This window comes from Mastigoproctus giganteus, chromosome 5 (genome assembly GCF_048544385.1).
Source record: "Mastigoproctus giganteus isolate SK-2022 chromosome 5, ASM4854438v1, whole genome shotgun sequence".
In the NCBI taxonomy this organism is placed as follows: domain Eukaryota; kingdom Metazoa; phylum Arthropoda; class Arachnida; order Uropygi; family Thelyphonidae; genus Mastigoproctus; species Mastigoproctus giganteus.
In genome coordinates, this window is record NC_143579.1 from 153,943,611 (window position 1) to 153,964,390 (window position 20,780).

The 20,780-nt window shown below is 39.5% G+C and overlaps 1 protein-coding gene across 1 annotated transcript in view; it reads right to left on the reverse strand.

Annotated features, from left to right (window-relative positions):
- LOC150085775 (salivary peroxidase/catechol oxidase-like) overlaps nucleotides 1–20,780 on the reverse strand; it is a 159,091-nt gene that overhangs the window by 97,672 nt on the left and 40,639 nt on the right. The window contains exon 3 of the mRNA XM_090374688.1: nucleotides 15,620–15,891. Within this exon, the coding sequence (XP_090230814.1) occupies nucleotides 15,620–15,891 (272 nt within the window). The remainder of the gene's footprint in view (nucleotides 1–15,619; nucleotides 15,892–20,780) is intronic.

Sequence of the window (20,780 nt, forward strand, 5' to 3'; positions counted from 1 at the left end):
ACTAGGTTCTTTTCACCTGACAGTGTGGCGTAAAAGGGCGACACATCGCCTACCTCTGGGCGTGCAGGTTTTGAAACCAGTGGCAAAATAATTCTCAAAGAAAAATCGCCCAACGACGAACGACGCGGTAACATCACAGAAGAGGACACCGTTACTTTTGGTCCCTGCAGAGAACATCCAGTGTAAGTATAACAGTCGTCAGTTGCTGAAATAATGCACTTGTAAGTGTTCACTCTCCCATTTAACAAAAATTTGGTTTTGTCCATCCAAACAGCGTTGAACAACCAGTTCTCGTTCTTCTCAGTGTTCTCAAAGGCCCAATTAGAGAATGCCCTTCGCTGCGGTAAAGCGGATCCAAGGATCCGCTTTAAAAAGGATCCAAGATGTGCTGCAACTGCTGCACATCTTGGATCTTATAAGTAGTCCAGTTTAACGTATTCCTTAAATCTCGTACTTGGAATGCCTGAACAACATTAACCTAGACAAGCAGTGGCTGTTTCATCCGTTGATGAAGCGGCGTTCGTTGATTGCTCTTCACTAAACTTCAAATTATTAAATTTATTATATTTAATCTCAACGGAGCTTTCCGTTCGTAGCAGTGTTGTGTATCATGTCTGTAGAAATGTGGGAGCGATTTGCAAGAGCCGAAACCTATAATAGTTCACGAAGTAAACTCTACAACCTCCGCAGGAGATGGGCTAATTACAGCGTAGAATAATGTGGACTTCAGAAATTTGTCCAATCATCGACGAAAATCGAACAAAGACCTACTCCAAACGAGTGGCAGACGTCGATGTGCCATGAGGAATATGCTGCAAAGGAGGATTATGCTTTTCTGTAGTAAGCACATCTGTAGTAGATAGATGCTGATGGTCTCTTGCTTCGTTGAGTTATCCTCGAGGTAGTATTGTGGTTATAACTATCAGGTCGCCGAAACCGAGCGGTCAAGCGCGTGAGTGCATAAGTATACGTGCCTTGAGTGACTCGGGTTCAAGCCCGTGACTGCTGAATACGGTGCTGTTTCTTGTATTCTCTCTACCTTGAACTCCTCTGACCATGTGGTCGTCCCGGAGTATAAACAGAAAATTTATTATCATCCTCCCCACGCCATATTCATAACACAGTGATGTTATCATAATGATTCCTATCTCACGATTCACCTCTACAATTGCAACATAAGTTTCATCAGCACTCTCCAGGACCCTATATCCACCCGGATATCCCCTCACCTTACCTAAGAAAGAATATGGTTCCTGCAATAGTATGATATCATATGCCTTTCCTGCTATCTCTTCAACCAGCTGGGAAGCCACATCCTTCGACCTCTGTGCAGCAGAGGTAAAATGTGCATTCTTTAATACAGATGCACTTCTATCCCTCATAATCGATTTTCTTTCGATTTAACTGTATTGCTCTAATATATTTGGGACATTTTCAGTCTACTGCCGTATGTTCGGATGCCACACGCTTCCTCTAGCAATTATACAACAATGTACTTCACATTTTACAGGAAAACTCCTAAAGAAGTCTTGAACAGAGCAATGCCCACAGAATGCATCGTTCCCACAGTACTTAGCAATATGGCCAAAGACCATACACTTAAAGCATTTCATGACGGCAATTATGTCCTGGACCCGATACGAAGTCCAGTTCACATAAATTCTTCCAGCATTCATCAATAATCTGTGTATGTGTCCAGATACCTGCAGGATCCAGTTACTTACATTTTTATCCTTTGCTTTATTAATGGAAACGATCGAGACACTATCTTCAACAGTTTTCTGACCAATTCCATCATCCTTCAGATTATGAAGCCATAACGAGTTTAACAGTAAGTTCTTGTCCACATCCTGTTCAACATCAAACACTAACACTTCAGGGCGGTGTTTCTTCACCTTCTCGATTTCTAATCCAAGCGCCTGAAAACGGACACATTTCTATGCCCTTATCTGCTTCTGCCTCAATGATAACTCTTATCTCTGATAGCTCGGAGACTCTAACATTGACATCTTTCAGAACTGGTCTGACATATTTTAACAGTTCCTTTCTCATTTCCTCACTGGAATATGCAGCTGTTGCTCCTTCTTTAAGGCAGCAACAGCTGTATATTTTCGTGGTTGTTCTGACATCTTTTTTCTCAGCTCTTAACACTTGATTATCAATCTGTAATTTTTTTTTTTTTTTATGTAAGCCCCAAACACGAGAGGTATTAGAACCTATAGTACTTAGTACCGTGCTTGGATTGGAGGTTGAGAAGACGAAAGAAGATATTTGTTGACATTGGACTTGAACTTCTGTAGACTGTAATTTTCAGGAAATACGTATGAAGGAAGGTTGTTCCAGAAAACGGCAGTTGAATGAATAAACGAGGAAGATGAAAAGTTGGTTCTGTGAGTTTGAAGTTGGACAGCAAATGGATGTTGGCTAGTGGCTGCACTTGTTTGGACTGTTTTCAAAGAGAGAGCGGGAATTATAGAAGCCAATTCAGAAGAACAGTGCCCTTGGAAGTATCTGTAGAAGAGGCATGCAGCAGAAACAGTACGTCTATGAGACAGCGAGTGGAGAGACTTTGTTAGAGATGAATCATTAATTAACCTAACTGCCCTCTTCTGAATGGAATCAAGAAGCCCGAGAGAGGTTTTGGGGGCACCACCCCAGATGTGGGAACAATATTCCATGGTAGGGCGGATTTGCGATTTGTACAGAGTGAACAGCTGTTTGGAAGAAAAGTAACGATGAGAGCGAAAGAGAAAACCAAGTTTTTTAGATGCAGAGGAAGCAATATTTTAATGTACTTGTGCCAAGAGAGAGAGATTAAAAGTCAGGGTAATCCCCAAAAGAGATATATCATTTTGCCTATAAATCGGTCACCAAAGATAATCATAGAAGTAGAAGAATCCTTTTTGCGAGATATAAGACAAGACTGAGTTTTAGAAGGGTTGAAATCAATTGAGTTGTCTTTGCCCCACACTGGAGAATTACCTGAAGATCGGCATTTAAGGAATTGGTAGCAGATTTTCGAGAAGTCGAAGCTGACTGAGCAGGACAAGGTTTCTGAAAATGGAAAGTGGAATGCAATGTGCTATCATCGGCAAAACTATGGATAGGATTTCCAGTCAATGGAAGAAGGTCATTAATATACAAGAGGAAAAGAGTGGGGGAAAGAACTGAACCTTGAGGGACACCGGCATTAGTGGAGAAGTTAGAAGACAGAGAGCCATCTACCATCACCCTGAGTGAGTAATCAGAGAGAAAACTGGATAACCAATTACAAAAAACAGTTGGCAAACCATAAGATGGAAGCTTGTTTAGAAGACCTTTATGCCAAACACGATCGAAAGCCTTTGAGATGTCAAGAACAACTACTTGTGTTTCCCCGAACCTTTCCATTGAATTAGTCCATAAATGGGTAACATTCCTTTAATTCAACTGATTTTTTGGACTGTTTTGAATTTCGTTAAAGTTGTTCCAGGTGTCTTGGTTCTTTTCTTCGTTTTGGGAGCAGTGTCCTTTCCTATATCTTTAGCAATAGTACTTTGTGCTGATGTCTCTACTAAAGGTATCTCCTCAGCTCTAATGAAGATCCCTAGATCAATTTCCTGAATGCCTTCTTCAGATATTTCACTCACACGTTCTTGGAATTCAGGCTGTGACATTATAACCTCATCTTCCTTGACAGCCTCGCTCAGATTAGGGAGAGAGAGAGAGAGAGAGCCAGTGAAAGTAATTTTAATCCTCAAAGCCATATTAGTAGTATAAATAAAACAAGTTATTTACAATTTAAAAGAGTGTGTTAATAGCTAACAAACTCAACTGTAAGCTAATTTACAATGTTAGTATTCAGTGTAGTCAGACAGCCAACAACCGATAACAACATGGTCCGCGCTCAAGAACAATAAACTCAAATAACAAATAAATGTCACAATAAATAAACTGAAAAGCCCAGGGGCTCCTCCTCGTGAGAGCACGCAAATGTAAATTTCCTCTTTTCCACCAATCCACAATCTTATAACTCGTTTTAGCCAACCAACTCGTGGTTGCCCGCACCAGACCACGAGAAGATACGAGTATTCACACAAACTGCGCTATATAGCAAAACTAACAAAACTTCATTAACAAGCTCACTACATTCAACATTCAAATAAGAGCTCATAACTAGCTTATTCTAGATTGCAAATCAAGCATAGTTGCTCCAGAATAGCCCTTGCGGTTCTAGAGGAGGATATCAAAGTTTCCCCCGAAAATTGAATTTTTCGTTTCGAAAAACGAAACTGGGAACTATAACTCATTGTAGTGTGAAACTCCTCTGACCTTTAACTAACTCAGTGTAGCGTTAAACTCGTCTGATCCCCATATATTTATTCAAAATGCAATCTTATAATAACAATCTTCCACAAAAATTTGGTAAAATTCCATCATTTTTCTTGAAAACTCGAACTTATGGTACTAATTTAACTTTTGGGCGCGATTATACATATATTATATACAGTAATAGATATCAAGAATTTTCCATCGGTATCGGAAAAAATAACACTGAGAACAGGTAGTAGTAACATTGAACATTCAGGTCACAACTGGGCCCATCACATGCCTCGCCTGTGTGGAGGGTGCATTTCTGTGCGTTGTGTGTATTCTAGTTGATTGCCTCATTACTAGCGAAGAAAACCAGGTGATTCCGAGCCCGAGACTGACAAACTCGGCCAGAGCGGTGTTACTCAAAACAACAGTATCTTGCTAAATGTGTTCGCTCATTTAGGAGGTCTTTAAAAACTGAAAGTTAAAATATTGTGTTAATCACGGTATCCTCGTAACAACAGGAAGTCCAAATATTTCTTATATTAATTTTAAATAATTCTACCGTGTTTGGAAGAAACTTTACTGTTGTTAAAAAACAAAAACAAAAAAAACAATCAACATGGGAAAGTAAACTTTTTCAGAATTGGCTTTCTGTTAAGTGCAATACGTAATAATTTATGTTATTTTATTTTTCTTTAAAAATGTTTAAATGAAAATAAATAATATTTTACTATATACAACAACTTTTATTTATTTTGATAAGACGTTGCGACCTCTAAATCACGTTTCAAGAGATGTCATTGCACGCGCTGATGTTAAGCAGACGTCGTTGTGAAAGAACGCGATGGAACTTAACAGTGGTAAAATGTAAATCAGTGCTTCGAAAAGTCCTTCAATTAGATTTACGTAACTGGTTTGTGAAATAATTGTTAATATTTGTCTTTCTGCAGTGATTTGTTTGTCAAATAAGTAATATATGTTTAGCCCTCTAGGTTATGAGGACTTCGACGAATGCAAAGTGAGTTAAATTTATTTTTTTCAAACTTTGTTCAGCATTTTCATTTCCTTTAAAACTCAGTTTTAAAATGAATGAGGTTATTAAAATGAAATGATAATTAAAATGAAAAAGTCAAAGCTTCTTTTGACCTTTCATTCTTTACAAATCTATGTAAAGAATTAAATAATTGGTCACTTAAGCAGTGATATTAAATGAAAATGTAATGGAAGTAAAATGTAATGTAAAACATTGCTGCTTTGGAGGTGGTGAATAGAAGATGTTTTTATTGATTTGTGCATATTATCCAGATATTCTGGATATGGCCTTGCCACGTTTTCTTACTTCAGATTACACCATGAATTATCAAAATAGTAGAACAAACTTATCTGAGAAAAGATTTAAATTAGCATATAAATTCTAATTTATTAATTAAAATGCATGTAAATTATTATTAGTGCATAGCGGTCGCTCCCTGTACTATGCTGTATGAATTACCCTATCGTTGTGAGGAAGGCGAAGAACATATGACATACAACAACGTCTTATTCAGGCAGCGGAAGCCATATGGCAATTAAAATAAACTAGTTGCATGGTAGAAATATTGCTACACATTTCCGGCATTATTCCGCAAAGAGCATTACGGTGTTACGAATTGCATGAATAGTCAGGCCCTCCCTATGTCTCTCATGTAGCGTTTTTTCTGTGAATAATTATTAGGTATGCACGTATACGAGTAGTTCGTCTTTAGCAATGTTACTAGGCTTCATTAGATGGCAGCGGACATTCATTGGTTATTAGCTTCAGGAGCTGGTCACGTAGGGAACTTGGCTATAGCCTTCTCCTTCCTTATAATCAAAATAATTTTTTTTTTTTTTTTTTAATTTCTACATGACTATTCAAGCTTAACGATTCGCCTGAACACTGCATTTATTTATATTTCCTCGAATATCATCCCAACGGGAGTAGACGTCAAAAAATAAGGGATGATCCTAGAACCAGGGGCTCACATCTGGTGAGTATGGGCTTGGCACACCCAGGGTCCTCAGCTGGATATCATCATTCTTCTTTTTCTTGGTGATTCCCTTGTCTCTCTCTCTCTCTCTCTCTCTCTTAGGGTAACTTGGGAATTTTTTTTTTTTTTTTTTTGGCTGGTGCAGCATAAGTCTCAGGCTTCCTTGCACCATATAGCTAATAATAATAATAATAATAACCACTCCTGATTAGCTTTATTATAAGAATTAAACTGCCGTATGTTAGGCTTACCATGGATCTGTGTTACAACAACTCTGGCACGTGTTGCTTTACCCATTGTTTCTCGGTGAATGGCTGCTAATCACCGCAATTTTCTGTTGTGGTGAGTGCCGTTTTGCAAATGACTTCGGCCAAAGATACATGGGTAAGCCCCATGCATCTTTGTGGCAGCAACTCCGGGCTATACTTGTAGTTCCTTCCATTGTTTTTTCTGTTTTTGCTTGTTAATCTTAAGTAAAAAAAAAAAAAAAAAAAAAAGTTAGGTAAGACTTTCGAGAAGAATTAATTTAAGGAAAAAAAAAAACATAACTATTGTAATTTTTTTCTTTTTTCACTGCTTGAATCCCTCCCGAAAAGCAGTTAATTATTCACAGAACTGCAGCTACCAATCATCGTGACGCAATATGCAGATTACAAGTAGCTGGGAGTCACTCTCGCTAAGATGCATGGGTAAGCGTCACATAGGGGGAGTTAATCATTACAAGTTTTGCAGCGTAAACCCATGTTCGGTCTAGAGCAAAGATCCAGCAATTCCTCCCCCTCCTCATCTCTTCCACCATAATGCAATATGAATGATGGCTTTTGAGGTTATGATGGACATTATGGCGAGATCCAGTCTTCCCTTCCTTACATTTCAAGGGTGCAAGTCTAAAACGGTGCTCGCAGGGCGGCTGCTAGATAGTCCATCAGACCGAACACATTGGAAATTCTCTAGGGGGGGGCCTCGTGGGTAGCATAATTAGGATTGCCGCCCTTCCAACACCGGGTGGAAAAGAGCAGAGTTCGAGTCCCGTCGATGACGTGACGAATTTTTACGGGCCTTTTTCCCAATGTGGCTGAGTTGGCTGGTCTCAGTTTTTTCTCCCAAAAACTCGTTTTTCGTCCTGAAAACAGAAAATCGATCACAGAACACGCGCAATTTACAGACAGCATATACTGAGCAATATATGTAGAACTTGTTCCTGCCGATCATGATTGAATGACATTACAACTTCTGTTTGACAATACACCTTTTCTCTTTGTGGACTACTTTGGGCAGCACTGCATACAGATGTGGGCAAGAAATGGATAAAGAATTTATTTTACTTTTTTTTTATTATTATTATTTATTTTTATTTTATTTTATTTATTTATTATTTTTTTTTATTTTTTATTTATTTATTTATTTTTACTTTATGCTATTCTCATCCTTATTTCTTCGTCTTCTGCTGTCCTGTCTCCTGGGAGAGTGTGTGTGTGTATGTGGGTGCGCTGTTGCCGGCTTGCTGGCGCGGGGTTCTTTTGAATGGCTCCAAACCCTCTTTGGACATTCAGTACGTGACTGTTGAGGTTGGCCATGGTTCTTGCGCAGTTGTGGCCTACCTCCCCGTGGTGTAGACGGACACTGGGCAGGCTTTCCAGGTGATCGCCTGCCTGGTGACAAAACGGCCAGAAACAACTAAACAACACAACAACACACACACTGCACGAACATAACGTTACACACATTTCTGGCCTGTTTATTTTTGTAACCATCACAGTGTACAAAGACGGAGTTGAACTTTCGTTCAGGTGCCGTCCTACATAAGATACTATACATGTCTACATATACTGAGCAATATGGTTTTAGTCACTAATGGTACTAAAACCCAACTACGGTAACTCTCTAGTAAGCTTCCGGATCAGTTAGTGTACAATCTCGCCTCCTCTACTCTGCCAGACAGTGACTGGAGGGAGTAGTATATATGCCGGGCGGGGTAGTGTCGAGGGCACGTGATGTCAAGGATCTGGGTATTTTCTTACTATGTGTAAGCTATATCCAAAATTTTCAATACCGAATGCCCTTGCCACCTTTTCTTACTTCAGAATACACCATGGATTGTCAAAATAGCAAAACAAATTTATTTGCGAAAAGAACTTGACCTCCCAAACACTTCCTCGTTCATTTCACAACTATACGTGGTCTCAGTGATGTCCATTTCCACCTACAGTCTGACAAACTCTATGTACTTTATCTGACACAAACCCAGTTATCGGTTGATTCAACCGCTGCTCATCTCAGTTGTCCGAATTATTCGCTGTATGATTCCTTTCGCTTTAAAAGTGGTACTTGTACATATGTCCGTCCTGATATTCCCTGTCAGAGACTTAGTAATTTGGAATCTCCTCTTTTCGATCTTCTTTGGCTTAAAATCTCTCTACCTCATTCTGTTAAATCCATCTGTTGCCTCTATCATTCTCAAAACTCCACTAATCACTTGGAACTCTTTGATTTCCTCTCTTTGAAACTTGACTTTCTCCAATCCAACTTTCCTAACAGTGAGGTAATTTTCCTTGATAATTTTAAATGTTCGCAACTCCAGGTGACTTACTTTTTCTAGTCACACAGACCCAGCTAGTCAAGATGCTGAGGCTTTAGCAATTACTAATGACCTCGCACAGATTGTTCATTTACTAAACAGAAGGCCCCTCCGTAGCCAGGTGGGAAGGAGCAGCAGTGCGTAGCACACGCTTCTTGATTAGACCGGGGTTCGAGCCCGTCACCACCAAATACGGAGGATGCGGAAAGGTCAAGGGAATGACCACCGCATATTCCCGGAGCAATATGGCCTTAGTTGCTAATGCGCCTAAAAACCAAATAACAACAACGACAGTACTAAACAGAATACCAGAAAGTCCTAACCGCGCAGTCGACACGCTTGATGGTCAAGGTAAGTGGTCCTCTAGGCACCTCAGATCACAACTTGGTGATGGCCTCTTCTCCAATGGAGTCTTTCTCTTGTGGCCATTCTTAATCTGGTGTTTGGGATTACAAGAATGAAAAATTTGTCCACTGCTCTTCGTGGACAAATGTTATTAGTGAAGTTCCCCAGGGTTCGATGTTGGGCCCAATGTTGTTTTGTATATTTGTCAATGAAATTGATGAAGGTATATCAAGTTTAATGTCCAAGTTTGCACATGATACAAATGTTGGCAGGGTTGTTAACGACAGTAAAGAGAGTATGCTTACCAACTAGATCTAGATAAGTTGGGCAACTGTGCTGAGAAGTGGCAACTGAAGTTTAGCATTGACAAATGCAAATTACTGCATATGGGTAGCAATAAACGAAGAGAAACGTACCAAGTGTGTGCTATTACACTCAGGGAAGTGAAAAGTGAAAAATACCTGGGGTAATTGTGCAGTTGAATATGAAATTCGCTGAACAGTGCAGACGGGCTGCCAGGGCAGGTCATGGAGTCTTGTCAATGATATACAGGAATTTTGCTAGCAGGGATAGGGAGGTGATTATCCCGTTACACAAGGCAATGGTCAGGCCACACCTAGAGTACTGTGTACAGGTCTGGAGGCCTCATTTTAGGAAGGATGTAGAGTTGCTAGAACGAGTACAAAGAAGGGCAACAAGATTGGCGAGGGGAACAAAGGGGTGTTCTTACCAAGAAAGGCTTAAGTTCTGCAACTTGCAGAGCCTGGAGAGTAGGCACCTGCGAGGTGATCTGATTGAGGTGTATAAGGCCTTGAATGGTTTGAGCAGGCTCAATGCTGTTGCGATACTTCCGCTTGTTCAGATTAAGAACCTGAGGGGGCACAGATTCAAATTGAGGAAAGACAGTTGTAGAATAGATGTGCAGAAATTTGCCTTTAGCCAGCGGGTAGTTGATTGGTGAAACAGACTTCCGTCTTTTGTTGCGGAAGTTGATAGCCTAAATAAGTTTAAGTCTGTGATGGACAGGCATTTGGAACGAATAGAGGGGTGAAATGGGAGGTTTTTTTTTTTTTTTGGCTGATGCTGCATAAGCTTGCTTTCTTGCATTGTATGCCTCTACTAATGCTAATATAACTAAAAATACTACATAGATTTTTATATTTATATTGTGAATAATACTTCCTTGATAAAAATGTAAACTGAGGGCAAAAATGTTTTATGATTTTTGACTTGAAATATTAAGGAAAAATAGTAATAAAGAAATAAAAAAATAATAATAAATTTTCGTTACTTTAGAAAATATTACACTGAAAATTAGGCTCCCCCTTCGGGTGAGGGCCCAAGCCATGGTCGGTTTGGCCGTAACGTTATCGCGGCCTTGTAGAGATAAGCTTCAAACGCTCCCCAAATTTGATTGGGAGTGTACATTTAAAGATTCTGATCTCAATGAACAGAAACATTCGATCCCTTGGGGTTGATCGAGGTTCTAAAGGTGATCTTCACATGATCTCGGTACCTATTAAATTACACCAACTTCCTGCCAGTGGCGTACTTTATACGTCGGCATAAAGAGTTTAGATGTGAACCGCACCTGTTATTACAGGAAACAGTGTCGAGCAAATGTAATCGCCTTGGTAGGAATCACGGGTGACTTCTCTTGATATTTTTGGTGGCACCTTCGTAAATTTCGTTCAATAACTTAAATATAATTTCACTAGTGGTTAAAGTTTTCTTAATAGTTTGTTAATTTAAATCCTGTAATAAATTGCAAAGTTAAATTTTCTAAAGTATTTGAAAAGCTACAGCTTAATATTCAGTCTTTGTTATCAATATTTTTGAGGGAACTTCGTAACTTTCGCTCGGTAGCTTTAATTTAACTTCTCTAGAGGTTAATGTTTTGTCAGCAATTTCATTTCTGTAATATTTTAGTAATTTAAATTTTGTAATCTTTATAAGGTTCAAATTTTATTTTAATAATGGTTGCTACAAAATCCACTTACATAGTCCAAGGACATCGTGACCCAGACGGAAATACAAGGGGAATTTCCGGTGTGAGTAATGAGTTCGTAATTCCTATAGCTTGTAGCATGTATTCTAAGGTTAGTCCCACAATTCTTTTCTTTGCACCTGATGCAAGGATTGTACCGATCTCAAATTGGAACTTGGTACATTACGAGAATTTCAGTTACTGAAGAAAGGAGTGCTCGCCCTAGAAACAAATAACTGGGAGATCGTCGGGGACTCAAGTATCTCCTGACCTGTCAAGTGATGCACCCCTGATTCGGGTCCCAGATAAGAATAGTCAAGTGCATAACGCTCTGGTTGAAGGTGATCTGGTTTATTGGGAGAATCTGTTGGCAGGGAAACGGGTAAAATATATATTTTAATATAGGTGGGGTGGACTAGAACTAGTGTGTTTGCCTGAAGCAAAAAATTAGCATTAGTAGAGGCATATGATGCAAGAAAGCAATCTTATGCAGCATCAACGAAAAAAAAAAAAAAAAATCCATTTCACCCCTCCGTTCGTTCGGAATACCTGTCCAGCTGAGCCTTAAATTTATTTAGGCTATCAACCTCCACAACAAGGGATGGAAGTTTGTTCCACCAACCAACCACCCGCTGGCTAAAGGCAAATTTTCGCACATCGCTCCTACATCTGTCTTTCCTTAATTTGAATTTATGCCCTCTCAGGTGATTATTCTGAGCAAGAGGAAGAATCCCATCAGCATTGAGCATGCTCAAACCATTCAAGGCTTTATACACATCTATCAGATCACCTTGCCGGTGCCTAGTCTCCAGACACTGTAATTTGCAAAACTTAAGCCTTTCTTCGTAAGAGCAACCCTTTGTTCCGTTCACTAATCTTGTTGCCCTTCTCTGTACTCGTTCCAGCAGCTCTACATCCTTCTTGAAATGAGGCCTTCAGACCTGTATACAGTACTCAAGGTGTGGCCTGATTATTGCCTTATACAAGGGAATAATCACCTCCTTATCCCTGCTAGAAAAATTCCTGTATATATCATTGACAAGACACCATAAGCTACTCTTGCAGCCCGTCTGCACTGCTCAGAGAACTTCATATCTGCCTGCACAATTACCCCCTGGTCGATTATGTTACCATTTATTTATTATGTTACCGCGGGTTGTCAGAATTTAAAGGGGGATAAAGAGAGTATTGTTATTCGTATGGGACTAACGATATTAAATAAACACGACCTGAACATTTGTTGGATAAATTAGAACAATGCTAAACAAATTCCGCGGGTTGGGTCGGAATATGTATGTAGCTGCAATTCTGCCCAGACGCGATAGGTGGGATTATATGCTGTGAGAGCCTTGTGGATTAACTCAGGTCTTGAGGGAATATTCAGGACTCTAGGGGGAAAATGTTTGTCAGCTTGGTCCGCACTTGTAGGTAGAAGGAATCTATTTTGTAGAGATGGTATTCATTTGAACAAAGGTGGTGCAAAGACTTTTTTCCGGTATCGTTGAGAATACCTTTTAAGGTTTCAGGAAAACTGCCAGTTGGTGGGGAAGAGAAGAGTAATATAGAACCGCGTTTATCTGATGAAAAAGTCAAAGCAATGTCTGCACTCACCTCAATTCTTGTTTGTTGCCACAACAGCTGACGTTGGGAAGATATTTTGTTTCAAAAACCGTTTCATCGTTTTAAATGGGCGGGATGATAAATATAAGGAAACAAGACTAAATAACTTCAACGGATGTGTCAGGGTAGTAAACTATAGAAGAATACTTAGTCTTAACTGTGTCTACAGTAATGTCAGGCGTGTTGTCAATAAAATGGCTGAATTTGAACTTCTGTTTAGGTCAACGAATGCTGATATAATAGAGATAACAGAAACTTGGTGCCAACTGGAACCTGGGGATGTCGAGTTCCACTATGGTAGGTTATAATGTATTTAAGGAATGCACACGCTTCTTGATTAGACCGGGGTTCTAGCCCATGACCACCAAATACGGAGGATGCGGAAAGGTCAGGGTCATATTGCTCCGGGGATATGCACCACATATCCCCGGAGCGATATGGCCTTAGTTGCTAATGCTCCTAAAAACCAAATAACAAACAAACAAACAAACAAGGAATATAGAAGGGGTGATGGTGTCATGCTTCTTATCAAAAGCAGCCTGAGCGCGAAAAGAGCTCTTGCTGAGTGTGAAGTTACGGCTGCCAGCATAGAATCTGTGTGGTGTGAGTTAGTTGGAAGAAAAGGTATAATTAGAGTGTGTAATCTACAGACCAGATGATAATGAAGGTTATTACGAAAGTCTCTACATGCATATTTAACGGGCAAACAAGGGCGAATGTCTTATTATGGGTGACTTTAATCTGCTCTAGATTGATTGGAATAAGTTGGAGGGGAACTCATCTTGGAGGAAAAAATTTTAAATAAACTAGTTGATTATTATTTGTGCTAGCATGTCAGAGAAAATACTCGGGGGTGAAAATATTCTTGACCTCATTACTCGCGAATTAGATGACATCACAGGGCTTAAAATGCAGGACCACTGGCAGGTAGTGATCACGCAGTCATAAGTTGAAAGATGTTGCAGTAATTAAAGGCACGGGTTTTAATTTCCGAAGAGGAGGACTTTGACAATTTAATGCGCTAGTGGCATTTATTAATTGGGCGTATTGCAGAATGAGGAAAAATACACTTGAATTGTGGAATAGCTTTTAAGAAAAAATTGCAAAAGCCATGAACGCATACATATTATTAAGAAAATATTGCAGGAAGAGGACGCAGAAATAGATGAATGCAAAGCTGGCCCGTAAAATAGAGCAGACAAAGGTAGTATGGGGTAGTTAACAGAGCGATAAAAAAAGTATGGAAGTCTACAACAGCTACAAGTTGGTTTGTAATAATGTCACAGATAAATTTGGAGAAGCCAAGGCTGCGTATGAGAAAGCACTGGCTAAGAGGCAAAGAATATGGAAAGGTAATTTTTCATGTATGTGAATACAAAAAAGAAAAAAGCGAATCAGATCGGACCCTTGTGTACTGAGTGCAGGGAAAGTCTTAGACAGCCCAGCTGAAGTCGTAGATGAATCGAAGAGGTACTTTTCATCTGTCTTTACTGAAGAGAAGACCGTTAAAGCTGAGCAGAGGCTGTGCGAATATCGCCGAGTCACATGAAATTAGTGATTTCGAAATTACAGATGACGGTTTATTAGAAAAACATTAGAGCATAAAGGCAAACAAAGCTCCCGCATCTGAAGGAATTTTGAGGGTGGGGTCTTCCAGGGAGTATATTGAGCCATTGAAGTTAATTGAGGGCATATTGTGACTTGGGAGAGATTCCTTTGGATTGGAGAAGTGCCAAAATATCACCAGTACATAAAGGCGGTGCAGAACACACGTAATTCACAGAGTACTGTATATATGAAACAGTATGGCCTTAGTCGTTGATGCTCCTAAAAACCCAACTACAACAAACAAAAAACCCAACAGCCTCTAGTCTGTAAGTAGAGGGATTCGTTTAGGAGAAGAGCTGATATGAAAGCATGGGAATCTCTATAGATCTGGTATCGTGTCTCATCAGAAATTCTTAAGTTCATTGAGCTATGGAACTTGGGCGGTCAAATGCAGTTCATGATTTTTAAAAGTATTGATATATGTATTCCTTGGTTGACAATAGTGAACTTTGAGAGCTATTTGACAACAGCTGGTTTGTGTGGAATGGCAATAAAATTTTTCCGAACTTCCAGGATATAAGATGTGTTAATATAAGCCTGTTTTGATTTCAGATATAGAATTATTTACTCTTAGAACAGGCCTCACCATTTAGAATTGTTACTGGCATCCCCCGCGCGTGATGAATGTCAACGTGAAGGTATCCCCCATTGAGGCGTTTTGTGCGAACGCAATTTTTTCTGTTCTGCTCGTGATACTGCCCCTGGTGATAATTTGAATCACCACTTTCATCTGATAGATATGATATTTTTCTTCGTTGGCTCAAGAGAGAAATAAAGCTAGGCATGACATTATGAAAGCACGAGAATTTGGAAGTAAATTTACATGCTAGTAAAATATCTATATTTTTTTTTTACATGTAAATGTCTCTACTAAGAGGAACTACAAGAATATTTTAGTGCGGTTTGCCATACTGTAGTGGGATGATCCCCACTCTCCCAAAGAGAAAAGCTATTACTGGTTAAGATTATTTTTAATTTCATTCAGTATATTCGATTTATTTTTAGATGGTTGGTTAACTTGGGTTGAATGTGCTAATTTCGGATTAGTGTTAATCAAAAGTCGTCGCTAACGACGTTTTGATAAGATTTAGCTATAACATCAAGTTCTATACTGAAAGAAACAATAAACAGAAAAAAAAACTGTACTAAGAAGACACTTTATATAATGATACTCACCATTTCCATACTCTGGGTAAAGCCAGCGACTGAACCCTTCGGCAGCCTTTCCCCAGCAAGGATGCTGCAAGTTGTTACATGATCCATCAAGTGTTCTGAATCGGGAATGTGCATTGCATGTTATCGGTCTATTAAAGTCTTGCGGCATATTTACACCATAAATTCTGAGGATCTCGGTGACATTGTCAAGCCCTTGAGTGATGAGACGGTTTCTCGAAACAGACCTTGAGAAATAGGGAAGTGATGGACTACTTATGGATCGTGGCTTGAGGCTGAAATTTAAAATAATAGTGGTTTAGATTGAGTTTCCAGAATAGTCGCAGTGTGGCTAGGTTGGGGGTGTCTCACTTCTGTATTATTGTTTTGATTTAGGCCTTTCTAGAGATTCATTCCATTGTCCTCAGCACTGTTTTCTGCGATGTCCGTTCAGTTAGATCTACTAAAGTTTTGTGTTCGCCTTGGACGGATTATGTTTTAATTATTATCTTCAGTAACAAAGGAGGTTGGGGGAGGTGCAGGGATGCATTGTACTGTATGTGATCACCAAGGCCAGCCCTGTTCTCTCACACTGCCTGCTCAGTTGCTTTCTCGACTTCTTGGGTCTATGTTTTACTGTGTTCTTAAAAGCTCATTATAGCTCACTACCGCAGAGCGCATGCATTTTTATGGATTTTGTATTGAACTAGTCTCTCGATCTTTGAACCAGATAGGTTGGTAGAAGACGAAGCTAGCGATCTTGACTCCTTAGTAATTTTCCATTCGCTCAGTTATACGTGATTTCATAATCATATGCAGCTAACGTTTGTCCACTCTGCGTCAATGTTTTTTTTTCCCCAAGTGTCTTCAAGGAGGAGAGGAGTGGTATCTTTACGTTGCTTAATATGTATTTTAGTTTAATTTCCCGGATGGCAGTTGTCCCTAGTTGTCCATACCTATTCGTAAGATATTATGTATGTCAGTCAAACATTTTTATGGAATATTTGCATTTTATCAAAATGCTTGAAATAAGAAAGCACGTCACCCGTATAAATTTGATAATTATTTATTCTTAATATAATCTATACATTATATATACCTTTCGGTGATTTGTTCACCAACACTTCTTCATTAACTGAATAAAGATGGTTTACAGTCGATAGTAAATCATCTTATTTCTGGTATTGCAGTCATAGAAGCAACGGAGGACAATATCAAATACCCTAAAATTCACCTTGTTTACTGTATGGAGCTGTTAGTAGGATAAGTCATCTGCTTATTATTACCAATATAAAATTCACCAAAAGATCAAATTAATAAACGATTTTTTTTATGTAGAGCTACGATCATCTACGAGTTTGACCAGGATGCTTTTTAACCCAGGTGGCATTGTTTTCTGAGTTAACTAAATTAATAGTGGGACTCATCATCAATAATTCAGTCTTGTGACTGGGCAGTTCCTGTGATGAGCTGTCTCCACCTTTATTTCTTCTGTGCCGTTTGTTTTAGTTCCTCAAAATTTCGAAGTCCTGCTTCATCCAGCAACGTTCCGATGAGGGTATTTTTTGGTCTTCCCATAGGGCGTTTCCCTCCACAGGCCCCTCCATGGCATCCAGAAGCAAACCACCATGTCGAATGAAGAGTGGGATTAGTACTTTTTTTTTTTTTTTCTGGAGGATGGGATTCGCTTATAGATTCTGCACTGTTTTTTAAAATGTGAATCTGTTTTCTATTTATTTGTACCCAAGCCCATTGTTTTCTGTTTCTGTTGTTTTTTTAAATAATCTCCTATTATTAAGTCTGATGAATGTGCTATTTTCTGGTTAGATCTAATTTAATATCGTGGTTTGGAAAGATTCCAAATTGACTGTTAGGAAAAAAGAATATAAAGCTATATGTTACTGTCACTTATATGCTCATTATAAAAAAGTACAGTCTTACAGTTGAATAAAAATAAAAAAAATTGCGAAAAATTTGCATAATATGAAATGTTTAAAGTGCAGTGAAACAGTGTACCACCGGAATTTTAGATTTAAAAAATATATGTACAGTAGAACCCGGATAAGAAGTTTTCCAAGGGACCGGACGTTTAGAACTTCTTAAACGGGAAAACTTCTTAGAAGGAAAATGACCTAAGGGTATGAAATATTAACCACACAAATAAAAATGAAAGGATAGACTTACATAAGTTAAAGATCATTTTTAAGTACTATTTCAGAATTTATAAATATTTCACTCTGCCTATGGGAAACATTTTTAAACTGAGGATTTCTAATTGTTTAACATTCTGTTCGTTAAATTCGTTACCAAATACTCATTACCAAGTTGGAAGGATGAATTTCTTTGGAGTTCCAACATACCTTAAACGGTCGCAATTACAATAAGACAGAGCAACAATCCACTAAGTAATTCAGAACAGTTGACAGCTATTCAGAACTGGAAAGTTGAACATCAGACCATAACGGCATGTGCTTCACGTGTTCGATGTATCCAATTATGGATAACATCGATAACAACGATGTATCCAATGATGAAAACAATTGCAATATGTCACTTCCATTGCATCAAAATGTTTCTACTAAAAAGGATTTAGCGCTGAAAGCCTGAGATTACGAAAAATTCACTAATCGAACAAGTCAGTGCCACGCATAATTTTAATTCGTAGTAAATTACCGAAATAGGTGAAATTGCATCGTTTTGGTGATATCTCATATTATGAATGCCTTCACAACGAGTTTCCCTGATATTGCACTGCCTCGAATAAGGAACGCCTAGACATTGGATTCTCGAATAGGCAACACAGACAAAATGTTGCCTGTTCGAGGGGCCTAAACATAATTGAGTGCACTTATTACATCGTTCTAAAACTTTCTGAAAAGAGCTGCGAAGGCGCCCAAAGAGATGATGTTCAGGTCGGCAGTTACGTTTTCTTTGTCTTCAATAACCTGAAATCTCTTTCCTTTGACGGCAGCCCCCAGGGCTCTGTCCTTGTCCCATTCCTATGGAATGTGGTCATGGACAGAGTTCCTGAACCTAGACCTGAACCGTGTTTTCATTCAAGCCCTCGCAGACGACCTGATTCTTATAGTCACCGGAAACTACAGAGTTTCCTTGGAAACGACAGCCAGCGAAGCCCTAACTAAGCTACAAGAATGGGCCTCCCTTCATAAATTTCATATATCTCCTGCGAAAACCATTTCAATTCTCCTCATAAGAACCCTTCAAATAATCAGGCCACAGCAGATTAAAATTACCGATAGGATCATCAAACTGACAACTGAGCTGAAGTACCTTGGGGTCATTTTCAACCCCAAGTTCATGTTTTACCTGCATCTAGTCTACCTTCACCGCAAAGTTAGGAACTACACCGCAATGGCAGCGAAGATGAGCAAGTCCGGCTGGGGACTCAATCGCCGCTCGCTGCAAACACTGTACAAAGCGGTATTCATTCCACTATAGCCTACTGTTCAGGTCTGGTATCGTCGTGCACTCATAGTTCGTAATCAAAGAAAGCTCACCTCCATTCAGTGTAATATCCTTCTCATCATCATCCGTGCCTGCTGCACGGTCAGCAACCCAGTGCTCCAAATCCTGGCAGGAGTTTTCCCTCTGGACCTGAAGGTAGTTCGCAGAGGCGTACACTACCGGCTCGCCAAGGAGCTCCCTGTCACCATCCCGGATTTCACTACTAACCCAGCAAACACCATCACAGAAGAAAAAAAAAAAAAAACTCCCTGCAATCTACCTTCTTAACGCCTAGCAAAGCAGATGGAATACCACCCCCAAAGGCACCATCACTAAAATATTCTTACCTCAAATAGCCCAGATATACCCTAAAGCCCCAGAATGGTACAGCCGGGGTTTATACACCACATTTTGATAACAGGCCATGGATCCATGAACCACAAACTTACCTCTATCAATATCGTGGATGACCCTCACTGCCTTTGCGGTGAAAACGAAGACTGGGATCACCTATTCTATGTTTTCCCGGACCTGCGAACATTGCTTATAACAAAAATACATACCTTGCCTCGAGGAAATGAACATCTTCTGATCAATGAGGAAGACCAGTGGCACGCTTTTTCTGCCCTCATTGATTATCTGTTCACCAGAAGAAGCACATCATTGGCACAGCGTCCTGGAACCAGTATCCACTGATCGACATCCTCTTCTCAGATATTGAACATTTCACCAGATTCTTCTGTCTTAACCCGATTGTGACCACCTTCACCTAAATTGTGACCACTTCCTGAATATCAAGTGAATTGATTCACTTGATATTCAAATAGCTTGAATTGCTAGCCCCAGTAGTTTCACGTCGACTCCAGGGTAGGATTTTAAACCGTAAACCTAGGGTAGGACCTTTCCAAGTCACCTGACAGACTCACGTGTCTCCCTTAATACGTGGCAGTCTTTCTCACCCCGAGGGCCCTCTCCTTCCAGTTTACCCTTAGGTGGGAAAAATCCCACCTAACCTGCGGAGGATGCCTTCCCTTACATCCTCCATCGCTCTATCTATGCCCGCTTTCCTTCACTCTCTTCAATACATCCTGAACCTCCTGCTGTATCTTTTTTTTTTTTAACTTGGTCTTTTTCCAGGCAGCTTAGGCGACACTGGCAGAGACCAGCCAGAAAATTATGGGCAGCCTGAAAAGCCAGAACACACAACAGAACCGAACCCAATGCTTCATTTACAACACAACACTTTATAGCTCTCACAGTGATACTGTTTGTCTCCACAAAGTTTGTGGCGCAGATTTGGGAAACCACTCGAGGGCTTTTCCCCTAACACTATGCAGTGTTCGCCTTGAGAAGGAGGAAGTCCGCTGTTGCTAGATCGGAAGAGAAGCTCATCATCTAACCGGCGATAGTGACAGAACAAATAATAAAGGAAGTTGGTTGTATATACAAAAATGTATTGTCTAATCAATTACAGTTTGCTCGAAACGAACCGTACAAAAAAGAAAAAAAAAAAAAAAAACACACCAAGGAAAATACTTGTTGTAAAACTAATATTCTAGAGAGAATCAATTACATTTACCAAGTAGACCTTATTGGCATGCAGACAAACGATTGAAAGTATTTGTAAATTTATTTATGGTGCACCAAGAACGTCTTGTCCAAATTCGTTATTCTTCTAATTGAACGAACTGAAAAGACAGGTTCATTACGTCTTGATATA